Source organism: Leopardus geoffroyi, chromosome D2 (assembly GCF_018350155.1).
Source record: "Leopardus geoffroyi isolate Oge1 chromosome D2, O.geoffroyi_Oge1_pat1.0, whole genome shotgun sequence".
Classification (NCBI taxonomy): domain Eukaryota; kingdom Metazoa; phylum Chordata; class Mammalia; order Carnivora; family Felidae; genus Leopardus; species Leopardus geoffroyi.
The window spans coordinates 52,608,136-52,624,574 of NC_059334.1; the positions used below are offsets into that span (position 1 = coordinate 52,608,136).

The window sequence follows — 16,439 nt, forward strand, 5'->3', positions numbered from 1 at the left end:
TACTATGTTGTTTTATTACATACCCATCAGTTTCTCCCTCTGTCCATAAGTGTATATATACATATTACATATTTCAGAATAATTTGCAAATTGCTATACACTTCTCCCTAAATATTTCCATATAGGCATTATCTAGAGGTCAGTATTTGTTTACATGTTTTTGGTGGGATTTAAAACTTACGTGCACTGAAATGCACAAATCTTAAATGTACGTTTGCTGAGTTTTGACTAACGCATACACCTGTGTAACCAAAACTTACCAAGATATAAAACGTTATTTCATGGCAGAAGCAGGGCCCCATCCAAGGCAATCTCCACCCATAAGGCAACAACCATTTTGATGATTTCCTATATAGATTAGATTTGCCTGTTCTAGGCCTTCATGTCTATGGAATCATACAATACATACTCAGTGTAAGGCTTTCTCTTCAGTATATTTTGGAGATTGATCCATGTACCAATAGCTTGTTCCTTTTTATTGCTTAGAAGTATTCTGTTGTGTAAATGTATGTAATGTGTTTGTGTATCTATACAGATTATATTTGGATGATTAAAAAAGGTAGAAGATTAAGCCGATAGGAATAAATGTTTTCAATGCTAACTTAGTCTCTGGCTTTGTTACTGTCGTGTATCTTGAGGGTTAGTCTCCGCGTTTCTGGACCTCAGAGATCTTTAAAAACACACAAATTAAACTTCTTTAGGTAGTGTCTACCTCAAAATGCAGTACATTTACTAATACTTTAATGTCAAGCACAACTGTTATTCAACATTTCCTGCTTTTAACCCAAAAAAAGGTCTTTTCTGGTATCGGCCTTCATGAATTAGTGAATTTATGCTCTAGATTTGAGCAAAAACACTTGTTTTGGCACCAGATAAGAGGCTTCATAAGAGAATAATTGGGATTTTTAAATCAGTAGCAAGTGTTAAATTCATAATTGGATGGTTTTAAGTTTTGTGTTGCAGGCTAATTTTGGCTTTTTCTGCATTGTTAAGGTTAATGCTCTGGATAATCTTGGTCAGACTTCTCTGCACAGAGCCGCACATTGTGGTCATCTGCAAACCTGCCGCCTACTCCTGAGCTATGGGTGTGATCCTAACATCATATCCCTTCAGGGCTTTACTGCCTTACAGATGGGAAATGAAAACGTGCAGCAACTTCTTCAAGGTATTAAATGCTTTCATGAAATCAACTTTTTAAAATTATCCTTTAGGGGCGCCTGGGTGGCTCGGTCGGTTGAGCGTCCGACTTCGGCTCAGGTCATGATCTCACGGTCCGTGAGTTCGAGCCCTGTGTCAGGCTCTGTGCTTGACAGCTCAGAGCGTGGAGCCTGCTTCGGATTCTGTGTCTCCCTTTCTCTCTGACCGTCCCCCGTTCATGCTCTGTCTCTCTCTGTCTCAAAAATAAATACATGTTGAAAAATAATAATAAAAATAAAATGATCCTTTAAATTTTTTCACATATTACATGGGAGTTGGTAGTAAAAAGAAAATGTAGACTATTTGGCTGTTATTTCATAACTTTTTCTACTCAGTGCTCCAGATGTCATGAAGTCTTAGTTTTGATTTTCCAGTAGTGTTTTCTGCCCAGTTTCTCTTAAGTTTTTATCTAGAAAATGTTTAAGAGTGAGCTATAATGGTTGCTATTTCTTTAAAGAAAGGAAAACATAAAAAGGTAGGTGTCTCTTAGTTGATCCATAATGATAAATAATACTTTAAAGACTGGCCCTACCTCTTCGCTGTTTTATTATCTCCTTCATATATGAGTCATGTAGAATTTGTACCAGGTAACCAACTATTTGACTTACTAAAACATTTATTGAATACCTTCATATTCATTACATTTTTAAATATTTAGATCAAATATCTACATTTTGCCTAGGTTATACGTTTCAGCCTTGAAATCTGGTCCAATAAATTTGAAAGTGACTTTGACATCTCAGGGCTCAAATGAGAAGAAATCTAACAGATCAAGCCTCTTATATCTTTAACAGTCACTTTTGATGATCCTTATGTCTGTGGTCTTAGAAACCAGCTTTTGAGAAAAACACTGAATAGATGAAGGCAGGTTGGTAAAACCTCCTGGAAACTGCCAAAGCTGAACTAACTACAAGACTCTTTGAAGATTCTCTTTAGTTCCCCGTATACGATATGTTTGTTCTGGTGTCAGTTTTGGGGTTATAACACTGGTCCTATTCACTTGCATAGTGATGGACATTTACAGTCTTGCTAGTTTTGTGCTAAGCGATTTCATACCTTTCCAGCGAGTTTCTTAAATTATCAAAGTAGAATTTCCAGGTCAAAGGATAACATGTAATTGTTGAATCATCTTCTAGAAAGGTTTTTAAGTACCATTTTATACTCCTACTGACAGTGTATGACAAGACCTGTTTGTCAGCGCTAGTATGACTCTTAATCTTTGCGTTGGGTGAATGTGTGTGAATTTCAGAAGTAATAGATGCTTTTTTTTAAATGCAAAATATAGAAATATTGTCAGGGTAGCCTCCCCCATTTCCACCTTGCCCACTAATGGATAAAAAAGAAAAATCTAGGGGCGCCTGGGTGGCGCAGTCGGTTAAGCGTCCGACTTCGGCCAGGTCACGATCTCGCAGTCTGTGAGTTCGAGCCCCGCATCGGGCTCTGGGCTGATGGCTCAGAGCCTGGAGCCTGTTTCCGATTCTGTGTCTCCCTCTCTCTCTGCCCCTCCCCCGTTCATGCTCTGTCTCTCTCTGTCCCAAAAATAAATAAACGTTGAAAAAAAAAAAAAAAAAGAAAAGAAAAATCTAGTATCGCAGTATTTTAATTTGCATTTCTAAGATACAGGTTGCGGTATTTTTTCCTTTTTTTTTTTTATTTGCCTTCATAATTTTAATGTTATGTTATTGCCTGACATATTTTTCCTAATTGATTTGGGTCCTGCCTTGGTGTACTACTCTAAGATGCTTTTTTACTCCAGGTATAAAAATACTCAGATTGTCTTTGAGTATTTTTAAGTTTTATTTTTTTATCCTTCAGTCTTCAGTCCATTGGAATTTTTGTTCTAAGATACAAAGTACATGTTTTCTTTCTTTTCTATGAGATTTTAAGTGAGCTATAAAACAAAATTTCAGACCTGAAGATGACTTTAGTTATCTTCTAGTCCATCTTTTCTCTTTTTAGAACTGAAAAAATCTGAGGCCCTTCACCCCAGTTCAGATAGCTAGTTAAGGGCAGAACCGTGGTTAGATCTCTGGCCATTGCTCTCCTAATGTAAAGCTTTTCCACCATCCAGTGGCCTTGGTTGTAGAATATGCCATCTTTCATGTATTTTACATTCCGTTATATTGTTTAAATCACAGTTTATAGTTGTTATTCACATTTACATACATTTTGCCTGTTTATATGTTTAATGTTTCCCAAAATTCTTTTTTTGTCTCGAAAAAGTTTTTAACAGTGTCTTAATGGTTTTCCCCTACTACCTTGGAGATTTATTATGTAATCTACCAAACTGCAAGAAGAACTTTACTTTGAGATAAGATGCCTCCCTTAAAGCTTGGTCCTACCTTCTAAATAAGAGCTAATTACTCTTTCCTTCTCTGTTTTTAGAGGGCATCCCATTAGGCAATTCAGAGGCAGACAGACAATTGCTGGAAGCTGCAAAGGCTGGCGATGTAGAAACTGTAAAAGTAAGATATGATCTTGTGTTTTTGTTAACTTTTGGGTTTTATTTTCACGGTGTTTAATGTATCTGTACTGTTGTAATGAAGAGCCTAGTTATGTATATATGCCTTGTTTTAAAAGGTAAATAAATAATGAGGGACGCCTGGGTGGCTCAGTCGGTTAAGCGTCTAGCTCTTGATTCCAGCTCAGGTCATGATCTCACAGTTCACGAAATTGAGCTGACAGCACAGAGATTCCCACTCTCCATCTCTCTCTGCTCCTCCCCCACTCACAGTCTCTCTCAAATTAAAAAAGACAAAACCCTTTAAAAAAAAAAAGGTAAATAATGATAATCTAGTTCTTCTCTCCAAGTAAGGATCATTGTGCAATGAAAAACTTTGTTTCACATGCATCTCAGTAAATACCTCACAATCACAAACTTAAGTAAACTGCATGTTTATGGAAATACATTTTGTTTAAAGCACCTATTCATTTGTCCCTTTAAAAGAATAAGATACCAAATTATTGTCCATTGTTTACATATGACGCATAAAACAGGAATGGGAAAAAGAACTAAACAGTGTGTCACTGTGTCTACGTATTTCTTCTGGTTTCGTTTCTTTGCCCTTTTCTACCACTGTGTTGTCACTTTTTGGATCCACTGTCTCCTAATAATCTTCAGTTCATCTAGCCAACTTCAGTTCGTACACGGCCCATCTCCTGTGGTTATCCTCTGTTGAATTACCCTTCTTCACATTTTGCTTTACTTTTTACCATAGAGTCATATGTAGTAGTTGAATGCCTGTACCAGATATTTCTGTTACCTACAGAAATTGTATATCCCAGTAAATAACTCAGAGCCTAACATTCTGAAAGAGCAAGACTATTTTTCAATTCACCTAATATAGGTTAAAATTAACATGTTTTATGAATTAAATAATTCTTCAGTAACGCAATGGGTGTTATTTTTTCACTGTTGCCCTCAGACTTTTTCAAAAACAGTGCTGGTCCTATTTGAGGGAACAGTGATAGGTAATAAGTTTTATAAACTAAATTTGTTGATGTGTGACAGAAGTAGCCAGATAAAACAATTTCACTGTATTTCTTTTGTGTCCTCAATCCTGAACAGACTCACCACACAAAGATTTCCTGAGAATGAAATATGTTGGTGTCATCTGAGCTTGAGCTCTAGGGAAACTTATTCACTGTCCTTTTAAATATGAGAGACCTCTGAAAGTTGATTTAAATGTGCATGTAATCTTCCTGGGGCTTTATGTGGGTAGATAGTAGTATAATCATCTCCAAGTAACTTTAGATTTTATTTTTTAAATAATTTCATTTTTCAAAGAAAAAAACACCACTATAATGCAGTCTTATTGTTTGATATGTTTTATATTTACATTCTCATTCATTTAAGTAGGAGGTTAAATAAGATACTGAAAGGAGGATTTGGTTTCTATTACTGAATACTGCTGACTTATAGAAAAACAAGTCACTTGAGTTAAAAGTAGTGAGCTGGTTCTTTTTTTTTTCTGGAAAAGTGATTAAAAAAGTAAAAGCAAGGTGCCTGGGTGATTAGTCAGTTAAGCATCCAGCTCTTGGTTTCAGTTCAGGTCACGATCTCACAGTTCGTGAGTATAAGCCCTGCCCCACACCAGGCTCTGCACTGGTGGCACAGAGCCTACTTGGGATTCTCTCTCTCTCCCCCTCTCTGCTCACACTGGCACTCGCGCGCACGTGCGCTCTCTCTCTCTCTCTCTGTCTCAAAATAAATAAACACTTAAAAAAAATTAAAGGTGGGGCTCCTGCGTGGCTCAGTCAGTTAGGCATTGACTCTTGATTTTGGCTCAGGTCATGATCTCACAGGTTTGTGGGATCAAGCCCTGAGTCAGGCTCTGCTCTGACAGCATGGAGCCTGTTTGGGATTCTCTGTCTCCCTCTCTCTCTCTGCCCCTCCACTGTGCATGTGCTCTTGCTCACTCATTCTCTCAGAATAAATAAATAAACTTAAAAAAAATTTAAAGTCAACTAGTTAAAGGGCTACCAGCTGATTTGAGTGGGGATGAGGGTGCTGGGTTAATTTTAAACACTTGGGGCGCCTGGGTGATTCAGTCAGTTAAATGTCCAACTTCAGCTCAGGTCATGATCTCACAGTTTGTGAGTTCAAGCCCCACGTTGGGCTCTGTGCTGACAGCTTGGAGCCCGGAGCCTGCTTTGGATTCTGTGTATCCCTCTCTCTGCCCCTCGCCCACTCGTGCTCGCTCACGCATTCTCTCTCTCTCTCTCAAAAATAAACATTAAAAAAATTGTTAATCATTCATTCACTTACATATATTCAAGAGCATAAAACTATATCCAGTGTATATAATAGTGGAGACTAGATTTTGTTTTTGTAAAGATAAAAGGAGTCCAGAGCAAGAAAGAGATAAAGAGAAGAGATGGGGGCAGGAATTGGACTTAGAGAACAAAATAATGCCATTGGATTGAGGAGAGCCCTTCCTTTCTCATTCTCTGGGAATAAGCATTAGGCCATCTTCACTTAATCTCTGCTTTTAAAATCACCTGATGGAGGGGCGCCTGGGTGGCGCAGTCAGTTAAGCGTCTGACTTGAGCCAGGTCACGATCTCACGGTCCGTGAGTTCGAGCCCCGCGTCAGGCTCTGGGCTGGTGGCTCAGAGCCTGGAGCCTGTTTCCGATTCTGTGTCTCCCTCTCTCTCTGCCCCTCCCCTGTTCATGCTCTGTCTCTCTCTGTCCCAAAAATAAATAAACGTTGAAAAAAAAAAAATTAAAATCACCTGATGGTAATTTATTTCCACAGCCTTCCTAGTCCTTATCTGTCCGTAGACAGGGGACTTGGTGTGAATCACTGGGACAGTGACATCTGCATATTACCCAATGAACATTCAATTATGTGTTCAGTTGTGTTTGTTTAAATACATCAGGGTAGATATTTCTTCCTAGGTGTTAGAAAACTTGTCTCAGAGTATACAAAACTAAACCAAGAGGTAGGGAGTAAAGTGGCTGGTGATAACTACCCAAACTAGCAGCACATGGCACATGTATTAAAAATACTCATTTTTCAAAGCCATGAAATACTGTCTCAAACGCAACACTGAATCTGTAGATCTGTCAACCTCTTGTTTGAAAGTGTAAAAAAGCTTTATCAGTCCTCGGATTAAACCCCCTGAAGTTAAACCCATGGATAGCTACCTACTTTGGTTTATTAGGCTTAAGTTATCCCTGCTTTTAAGGTAGGATAGTAAAAAGTAAGAGTTTTTACTAATATTGATATTCTTTTGACTTTTTAAGCACCACAATTTATTATGTTTCTTTTTTCCCCCAAACATTTGTACTTTTCATACAAGCATGAATAAAAATGTTATTCTTACAGCTTTTCTCATTTAGGCTTCCTCATCTAAAGCAAAGAACACAAAAAAATTATTTGACTCTTTTCTTAATTTTCCCAAGGATTATAAGTGTAGTTCCTTGACTACAAGCATCACCTGGGAACTTGTTAGAAATGCAGGTTCTCAGGCCTCACCCCAGACACACTGAATTAGAAAATCTGGAGATAGGATCCAGTACGCATGAAAATTTGAGAACCCCTGTCTAGAGCAGTACTTCTAGAACTTGTAGCACTTCGGACTTTAGTGTGCTTACGGATCATCTCAGGATTTTGTTAAAATGCAGGCTCTGGCTCCATAGATGAGGGTCTGAGATTCTGCATTTGTAACAAACCCCAGGTGATGCCAATACTTCTGTGACCCGGTCTACCTCTATGTATATTTGCCATGAACGATTGCTGATAATTGGTACTTTAGATTACCTTTGTGTAAATAGTAGTAGTGATAATGATAAAATTTACCCACTAGCTTTAGCCTCATCTTTAGGCATAGATGAGAGGACCAGAGGGATGGATTCCCTATAAATGACGAGGTAAAATAAGAATATAATTCCCTGTAAATGACAAGGTAAAATAATGGGGTGTATGGGTGACTCAGTCAGTTGGGTGTCCAACTCTTAATGTCTCAGGCTGTGATCCCAGGGTCGTGAGATTGAGCCCTGTGTGGGGCTCTGTGCTGACAGTGCAGAGCTTGGGATTCTCTCTCTGCCTTTCTAACTGCCCCTCCCCAGCTCTCTCTCAAAATAAGTAAGTAAATTTAAAAAAAGAAAATTAGTTTCTGAGAATACTGATTTAATGAGGCAAGAAAATAAATCAGACATTTGAAATTTCTACTAAACTAATGAAAACAAGAAGTCAGGATAGTCAGCATCATGTGTGTACTGTGTTCCATCCTACAGAAATTGTGCACTGTTCAGAGTGTCAACTGCAGAGACATTGAAGGGCGTCAGTCTACACCACTCCATTTTGCAGCTGGCTACAATAGGGTGTCTGTGGTGGAGTATCTGCTGCAACACGGAGCTGATGTGCATGCTAAAGATAAAGGGCAAGTACCAAGAATTGCTGTGGCCTCTTTTCCTTTATCTGACCTTTCTAGGAAAGTGTGAAAAAAATTTTTTTTGAAAATCTTTTTCGGATAGTTGGGTTGGTAGCGCTTTTATTTTCAGAGAAGTCTGTTACCTAACACTGGCTTAAATGTAGCTTCTTAATTTCAGTTAAGATTTTATGAGGGATCTGGGGCACCTGGGTGGTTCAGTCGGTTGAGCGTCTGTCTCTTGATTTGGGCTCAGGTCATGGTCCTAGGGTTCTGGCATCAGGCCCCATGTCCAGATTCTCTCTCCCTCTGCCCCTCCCCTGCTCGCACACTCTTCTCTCTCTCTCTAAAAATAAGTAAGTAAATAGATTTTATAATGGTTAGCATTTATATAAAGCCTTATTTGTATAATGCTTTGTAATCTTATAATGACTAAGGAGATGAGTGTGATTTTTAATATAGTGAATTTTTCAGTATGCATTGAGGATATTTGAATTCTTCCTGTGTATTTTTCTTCAGAAGTATACAGTTCTCAATTCTAGATAGTCTACAGGTGTTTGTTATATTCTCTGCAATTTAAAAATTTTTTTAAATTTCCTCCCAGACCCTCCAAAAATAATTCCATTTCTGTTTTCAAAATATTTAGGTTCTATAAAATAATAATAAGCAGTGTAACCTCTTATGCAGTTCAAGAAATATGTCAGGGGTGCCTGGGTGACTCAATCGGTTGAGCGTCTGACTTCGGCTCAGGTCATGATCTCACGGTCTGAGTTCGAGCCCCGCATTGGGCTCTGTGCTGACAGCTCAGAGCCTGGAGCCTGCTTTGGATTCTGTGTCTCCTCTTTCTCTGCTCCTCCCCCACTCATGCGCATGCGCACGCTCTCTCTCAAAAACAAAAGTTAAAAAAATTTTAAAAATAATAAAATAAAAAGAAATATATCACTTATATGTAATTCTAAGTTAAATCTGTCTTTGTGGGGGCGCCTGGGTGGTGCCATTGGTTGAGTGTCCGACTTCGGCTCAGGTCACAATCTCAACGTTCGTGGGCTTGAGCCCTGCATAGGCTTTGTGCCAACAGCAAGGAGTCTGCTTCAGATTCTCTGTCCCTCCCCTGCTTGCGCGCTCTCTCTCTCTCTCTCTCAAAATAAATAAATATCGAAAGATAAATAAGTAGGAGTGCCTGAGTGGCTCAGTCAGTTGAGCGTCTGCTTTTAGCTCAGGTCATGATCTCGTGGTTCACAAGTTCGAACCCTGTGTCAGGCTCTGTGCTGACAGCTCGGAGCCCGGAGCCTGCTTTGGATTCTGTGTCTCCCTCTCTCTCTGCTCCTCCCCTGCTTGTGCATGCGCTCGCTTTCCCTCTCGCTCACTCTCTCAAAAATAAGCATTTAAGGTAAACCATAAGAGACTCTTCAAAACTGAGAATAGGGGCGCCTGGGTGGCGCAGTCGGTTAAGCGTCCGACTTCAGCCAGGTCACGATCTCGCGGTCCGTGAGTTCGAGCCCCGCGTCAGGCTCTGGGCTGATGGCTCAGAGCCTGGAGCCTGTTTCCGATTCTGTGTCTCCCTCCCTCTCTGCCCCTCCCCCGTTCATGCTCTGCCTCTCTCTGTCCCAAAAATAAATAAACGTTGGAAAAAAAAAAAAAAAAAAAAAATTTAAAAAAAAAAAAAAACTGAGAATAAACTGAGGGTTGATGGGGGGGTGGAAGGGAGGGGAAAGTGGGCGATGGGCATTGAGGAGGGCACCTGTTGGATGAGCACTGGGTGTTGTATGGAAACCAACTTGACAATAAACTTCATATTAAAATAAATAAGCTTTTTAAAAGATTTTTTTAATAAAAATTAAATATATATATATATATATCTTTGTGTTGCATTCCTTATGTAATTTTTCATTTCAGAGGCCTTGTACCTTTGCACAATGCATGTTCTTATGGACATTATGAAGTTGCAGAACTTCTTGTTAAGCATGGAGCAGTAGTTAATGTAGCTGATTTATGGAAATTTACACCTTTACATGAAGCTGCAGCAAAAGGAAAGTATGAAATTTGCAAACTCCTACTCCAGGTATATTTACTTACTGTGGACTGGGTTTATTACATAGAATATGTTTATATTTCTAATAACTTTTAATATAAACTTAAACTTGTAAAGGAGTATGAAACAGAGCTAATTCTCTACCTCAGTTTCAGAATAAACGTCATGAACACTTGTATATCTTAATCTGCTAGGATGTTTACCACACACAGATTTTTTATATAAAGTCAGCTATCTTCATGTAACAGTTCTCTGATGATTGTCTTCATTTTTCCTATATAGTACTTTAGCCTCAAGACATTTGATGGATTATGTAATTTATAAGCCAGATTTATTTGGCACTAATAAAAGTGATAGTACTGGTTTAATACAGGTACCAGTGTAGATATTTTACACAAAAAACAAAAGAGCACTTGGCTGGCTCAGTCAGTAGAGCATATGACTAAATTAAATCTATACTTTATGTCAGTGTTCGTGAAAATTAAAAATAGCATACATGGAAGTCAGCTGTTAATGAAATACTACCTTATTTTGAACGTAATGTAAAATTTTTATTAAATTGCATTATAGGGGTCCCTGGGTGGCTCAGTTGGTAGAGCATGCGACTCTTGATCCCAGGGTTGTGAGTTCAAGCCCCAAGTTAGATGTGGAGCCTACTTTAAAAAAATAAAATAATAATAGTAATAATTTAATTGCATTATTAAAGCCCAATAATATTTAACTGCCTCTGTATTCTTTTTATTATAATTTTCTGTGTACTAAATCAAATATAACAACCATGTTCATCTTTAAGGTAGAGTCTCTCCATATAAAATAGGATAGGTTTTTTTGGTATAGTTACATTGACTATTTTCTTCTTGACTAAGGGCAAACTTAAGCTAGTACCCCTTTGTCTATTTTTCACATGCCCAGCATGGTGCGGACCCTACAAAGAAAAACAGGGATGGAAATACTCCTTTGGATCTTGTTAAAGATGGAGATACAGACATCCAAGATCTGCTTCGGGGAGACGCGGCTTTGTTAGATGCTGCCAAGAAGGGTTGTTTAGCCAGAGTAAAGAAGTTGTCTTCTCCTGATAACGTAAATTGCCGTGATACCCAAGGCCGACATTCAACACCTTTACATTTAGCAGGTAAGTGAATGAAGTTGCATACCTTTAAGCTGGTGACATCTAAGATTCATTTTATCGGAGTAAAATATTTCCTGCAAGTAAATTTAAAAGATGCAACTCAGATGTCGTCTTTTACCACCGTTATACCTGAGTATATTTGTACAGGGCAACTGTATTTCATGTTCACTTTAGTGCTAGTGTGTTTCATTCGGTAAGAACAATTGAAAGAGGCTCTGCTGGTCACTATAATTTTTAAATCCTCTTTGGTGATTGAGTTTTGGCCATATAAACTTGAAAAATTAGCCTGCTTGAGCCAGCTTTCCTCCTCGTGCTAAAGCTCTCCACTCTTGGGGTAGCTACTAAGCACAAGCAGAAAAAAATCTTAAGACTAAAAAGTTACGTAAGCCTATTGCCAAAGTAATTTGTTGTATTTTGTTAGTCCTGCCATAGGAAGGTACTGGAGGCTTCAACAACAAACTTTTTCTCACAGTCTGGAGATCAAGGTGTTGGCAGGATTAGTCTCTCCTTGGGCTGCAGATGGCCACCTTCTTACTGTGTCGTCACATGGCCTTTTCTCTGTTGTGTGCACATGCCTGGTGTCTTTCACAGTGTGTCCTAATCTCTTCTTATAAGGACACCAGCCAGGTTGGATTAGGACCTTCCCTACCAGCCTCATTTTAACATAACTACCTCTTTCAAGACCTCATCTCCAAATACAGTCCCATTCTAAGGTACTGATGGTTAGAGCTCCAACATAGGAATTTGGGAGACAGTTGAGCACATAACATTTTTACAAGTTTTCACTCATGAAATTGGCACAGTGCAATTGCTTTTTAGTGCAGGTGTACAGCCTGGTTTCTTTAGCTGCGTGGAAGATGCTAGGGAACGGGCCGTTAAAATCCCTGAACTTACAGCTGTTGCTTCATTGGTGTCACATTAAAGGCATAATATGACTCATACAAGTTTATCTAAATATACAGAGTTTAGAAAGAAAAATAAATCAGAGAAAAAAGTAATGCAGTTGTTTCTGCCACTTTGTGTAAAATGGGAGATGGATGTCTACTCTTATTTTTTTTTCCTCTCTCTCTCTCAGTGTATGTTAGTCTCATAGTGTGAATAACTGAGTGTGCTCTTAGTATTTAAAAGACAATTTGGGGGATGCCTGGGTGGCTCCGACTGGGTTAAGCATCCAGCTTACGGCTCAGGTCATGATCTCGTGGTTCATGAGTTTGAGCCCCACGTTGGGCTCTGCGCTGACAACCTGGAGCTTGCTTCAGATTCTGTGATTCCCTCTCTCTGTGCCCCTCCCCCGCTCATGTTCTGTCTTTCTCTGTCTCTCGAAAAATAAACGTTAAAAAAAATTTTTTTAAGACAATTTTGGTGATATGTGATTTTTACCTTTAAACTTTCACCACCTGTAAGTTGGGACCCCACTGTCCAAGGAAAAGAATTACTCTATGTCTTTAGAGAATTTTGGAAGTGATAACCACAAGTGCTAACATGATGACAGAAAGCTTTTATACTTCCCCTGGTAATCAGGAGTTTTTCATGCATACAAGACAGGATGTGATGTGACATCCGATTTGAATTATGCTGTGTATATTTATTTATATTAGCTCTTCTGTATCTTTATGGTAGCTTATCTAGAACATTTAACAATAACTATTTAAATCTGTGCTGTCTTTGTAAGTGGTAAATAAGTTGTATATGCAAAACATTTCTGCCTCCTTGTGCAGTTTTATAACTTGAGACCTGAAAGAACTTTTGGATTCATTGTAATACTTAGTTTATGGTAGTTCTGTGGTTTTGTTTCTCCCTTCTTGATCTTAAATGTTTTGGCTTTAAATCCTTTAGCAAAAGAATAAAAGCTACAAAAAAATAAATGTGAATAAGATATTTTGAACTATTTTAAAGTTTCAAGTGATACCTGGTTTTATGTTGGCAGAGTTCCCAATTTGCTTTCAATCTATGATTGTGTGTCAAATAAAATATACTTTACCATAAGACTATGTACTAAGATAACTAACAGTTCCCAGTATGACAGCTAAGAAGTTATGGTATATTTATAAAATACTAAGTTTCACTTCATGGCTTTAGCAACATTAGGTTCTACTATGAGACGCGCACAGGTGTATATCCCTAAGATCTCACTCTACAAAAAGCATGTCTTTGCAGCCTTCCAGGAAAATGGAGTCTTGAGACCCATGCTGGTGTGCTGTCTCCTATTCTGCTGGCCACTTGTGTTTCTAACTTGGCTTTTATATGCTTAAATGCCTTTTATTTGTAGCCCTTGAGACCATGTACCTGAGTACAGGAAGTTGTATATAACAACCATAAAGGCAGGGACTTAGGTAGAAGGTTTTAAAAGGAAAGATATTAGCAAATCAGTCAGTATAACTTTTGAGAGTCTGTGGAATGCATATCACTGAAAGCTTCCAACTTGAGACCAGTGGGCAGTTTTTTTCATAAGATAAATTTTTAATATATTCTAGTGGAGAATTTTAGATTTCTGTAAACTTGCTTTATTTTTCAAAGCATGTCTATGCTTTTTATATAGATATATACAGACACATAGATTTAATTTTTTATATTAACAAGTGGAAGTAATTTTAATTCTTTTCTAAATTAGCTGGTTATAATAATTTAGAAGTTGCAGAGTATTTGTTGCAACATGGAGCCGATGTGAATGCCCAAGACAAAGGTGGACTTATTCCTTTACATAATGCAGCATCTTATGGGGTAAGTTCTTTTATATTACCTTTAAAAAATCTCTAAAATTTTCAGGGCGCGTGAATGGCTCAGTCAGTTAGGCGACTGACTTCGGCTCAGATCATGATCTCACAGTTCATGGATTCAAGCCCAAGTTGGGCTCTGTGCTGACAGCTCAGAGCCTGGAGCCTGCTTTGGATTCTCTCTCTCTTTCCCTCTCTCTCTCTGCCCCTCCCCCACTCACACTCTGTCTCTCAAAAATAAATGTTAAAAAAAATTTTTTTTTAATCTCTAAAATTTTCAAAGTGGAAATCAATATTGCAGTTCTCAAAGGGCATTTAGTTTGACTTTTTCATTTTATAGAGGAATAAATATGAGGGCTAAAGAGATTAAATAATGTCCAGGTTTCAATTCTGAATCTGTTGTAAGCTTGCTGTGTGACATGCAGCACATTTGTCATTTTATTATCTTCCTTAGCACCTCTTATTTTCAGTGAGATGTTAATGATTTTGTTTATTTGTTGGTACCAGGAAAACCACTGGGACTCCTAAGAGTCCATAGAGATTCAGGTGCATTGTTCCTGAGTTTATAACAGCCCTAAATATTACAATTAGTATTGAACATTTTCAGTAGGTGTAGTTTGAATAATTGGGGAAGGTTGCTGGTTTCTAAACTGATGTTCAGCAGTTATAACACTTGGATAAATGAGAAGTTGTTTAAGTCGCATTCATTTATTTAGTTCCTATCCTGTGTAGAATTCTTAAATGTTTTCTGATTTCTCAAATTATTAAAATGTCTACTGTAATTTTTAATCAGCTTCCCCGTAAATTATGATGTTGGGGAGAAACACGATTTTTTTTTTTCATTTCCAGAGTAGGTTTGAAAATATGGAAAAATAAGTATGTAGCTAGTTTCTTCTTAGGAACTAAACTGTGATAAGATTTCAGACTGTAACAGGAGTATTTTCTTTTACAGCATGTAGATGTAGCAGCTTTACTAATAAAGTATAATGCGTGTGTCAATGCTACGGACAAGTGGGCTTTCACACCTTTGCATGAAGCAGCCCAAAAGGGACGAACACAGCTTTGTGCTTTGTTGTTGGCCCACGGAGCTGACCCTACTCTTAAAAATCAGGAAGGACAAACGCCTTTAGATTTAGTTTCAGTAAGTGATGGACTCTTTGAAAAATCTCAGTGCTTTTCTTAACTTTTTAATGTTTGCTTGGTACATATAAAATATCTTTATGGTGAATGTGGCAAAATCTTTTTTTTAGCTCAGTTTAAGTATAGGATTTCTTTGGCGTTAAAATGTAATATGTAAATAATAGGACTATCAATGAGCTATTGTATCCTGAGTGCTTTTGGAAATAGGAAAAAGAAGTACGAGATATAGCTGCTTACGTTAATTTGGAAATAAAATTTCCAAATACAGGCCCTCAGTGAAGGCTGTTAAGGGTCATACTGTGCAAGGTCACATAGGACACTGGTCTTGATGAATTTCCCCTCATTGCCCTCAGGGTGCTGCAGCCACAAAGCCTGCTTCTTGTCAGGATTGCATTTCTTCCCACACTGCCTGTTCCCAGAGTTCCGGTTCCGTGCTTACCTCCCCAAAAGTGTTCATAAAACAAGCTTGTTCCTTAAGTTTTTTGGGTTGTAGGTCCCCCCCCCCCCCAAGGGAACTCACGTAGGAGTCTCTGTTGTAGCCTCCACTTCCTCTTTGGCCAGTGTGACACAGGCTCCTCTCTCACCTCAACCACTGAGGAAATTGGCCAGGGCAGTGGAGGGAAAGAGAGAAGAAATTCTTGTTGAGATACAAAGGGAAAGCATTCTCTTCTACAGATTGCTTTCTACTGAGAGAGATTCCACTGTCACAAGTTACACTGAGAAGCTGATTCAGTTCAGCTTCATTGGGGGTTAAGTAGATTTTTCTCAGCAGGCTGACAGCCCAACCATATTTGCAACATTTCTTCAGGGAAGTGTCTTTCCAATCCCAAACTACCTTGGGAACGCACTTTTCTAATTCATTCCACCCATCTGTTAGTCCACCAGACATAATTGACATGAAACAAAGTGCTCTAGAGAACAGGTGTGGGCTTTAGAGCCTAACAGACTTGCCTTAGAATTCTGGCTACCACGTGTAGTTGTACAGTCTTTCACCTTGCCTAATCTCTAAGCCTCAGTCATGTCATCTATAATGGGGGTGAAATGTCTGGTTAAGGGGTGCCTGGCCAGCTCAGTCAGAAGAGCATGCAGCTCTTAATCTGAAGGTTGTGAGTTCGAGCCCCACATTGCGTGTAGCAATTACTTAAAAATAAAATTTTTAAAAAGAGAGAGAGAGAGAGAGTGTGTGTGTGTGTGTGTGTGTGTGTGTGTGTGTCTGGTTAATACGAGAATTAAGGTAATGTACTTAAAGTTCCAGGCATGATAGCAGATACATAAAAAGCACCCCATAGATGATGCTAATATTATTTTAAAATGCGGGTGCCATGGAAGTCCTCAGACTTGGGAAGAAAAAA

At 38.5% G+C, this 16,439-nt stretch overlaps 1 protein-coding gene across 3 annotated transcripts in view; it reads left to right on the top strand.

Annotated features, from left to right (window-relative positions):
• Positions 1-16,439, top strand: part of TNKS2 (tankyrase 2) — a 67,454-nt gene that overhangs the window by 32,548 nt on the left and 18,467 nt on the right. For all 3 annotated transcript variants that reach the window (XM_045438193.1, XM_045438194.1, XM_045438195.1), the window contains 7 exons: positions 994-1,165; positions 3,583-3,662; positions 7,939-8,084; positions 9,969-10,134; positions 11,017-11,236; positions 13,845-13,954; positions 14,900-15,088. In XM_045438193.1, the coding sequence (XP_045294149.1) occupies positions 994-1,165; positions 3,583-3,662; positions 7,939-8,084; positions 9,969-10,134; positions 11,017-11,236; positions 13,845-13,954; positions 14,900-15,088 (1,083 nt within the window). The remainder of the gene's footprint in view (positions 1-993; positions 1,166-3,582; positions 3,663-7,938; positions 8,085-9,968; positions 10,135-11,016; positions 11,237-13,844; positions 13,955-14,899; positions 15,089-16,439) is intronic.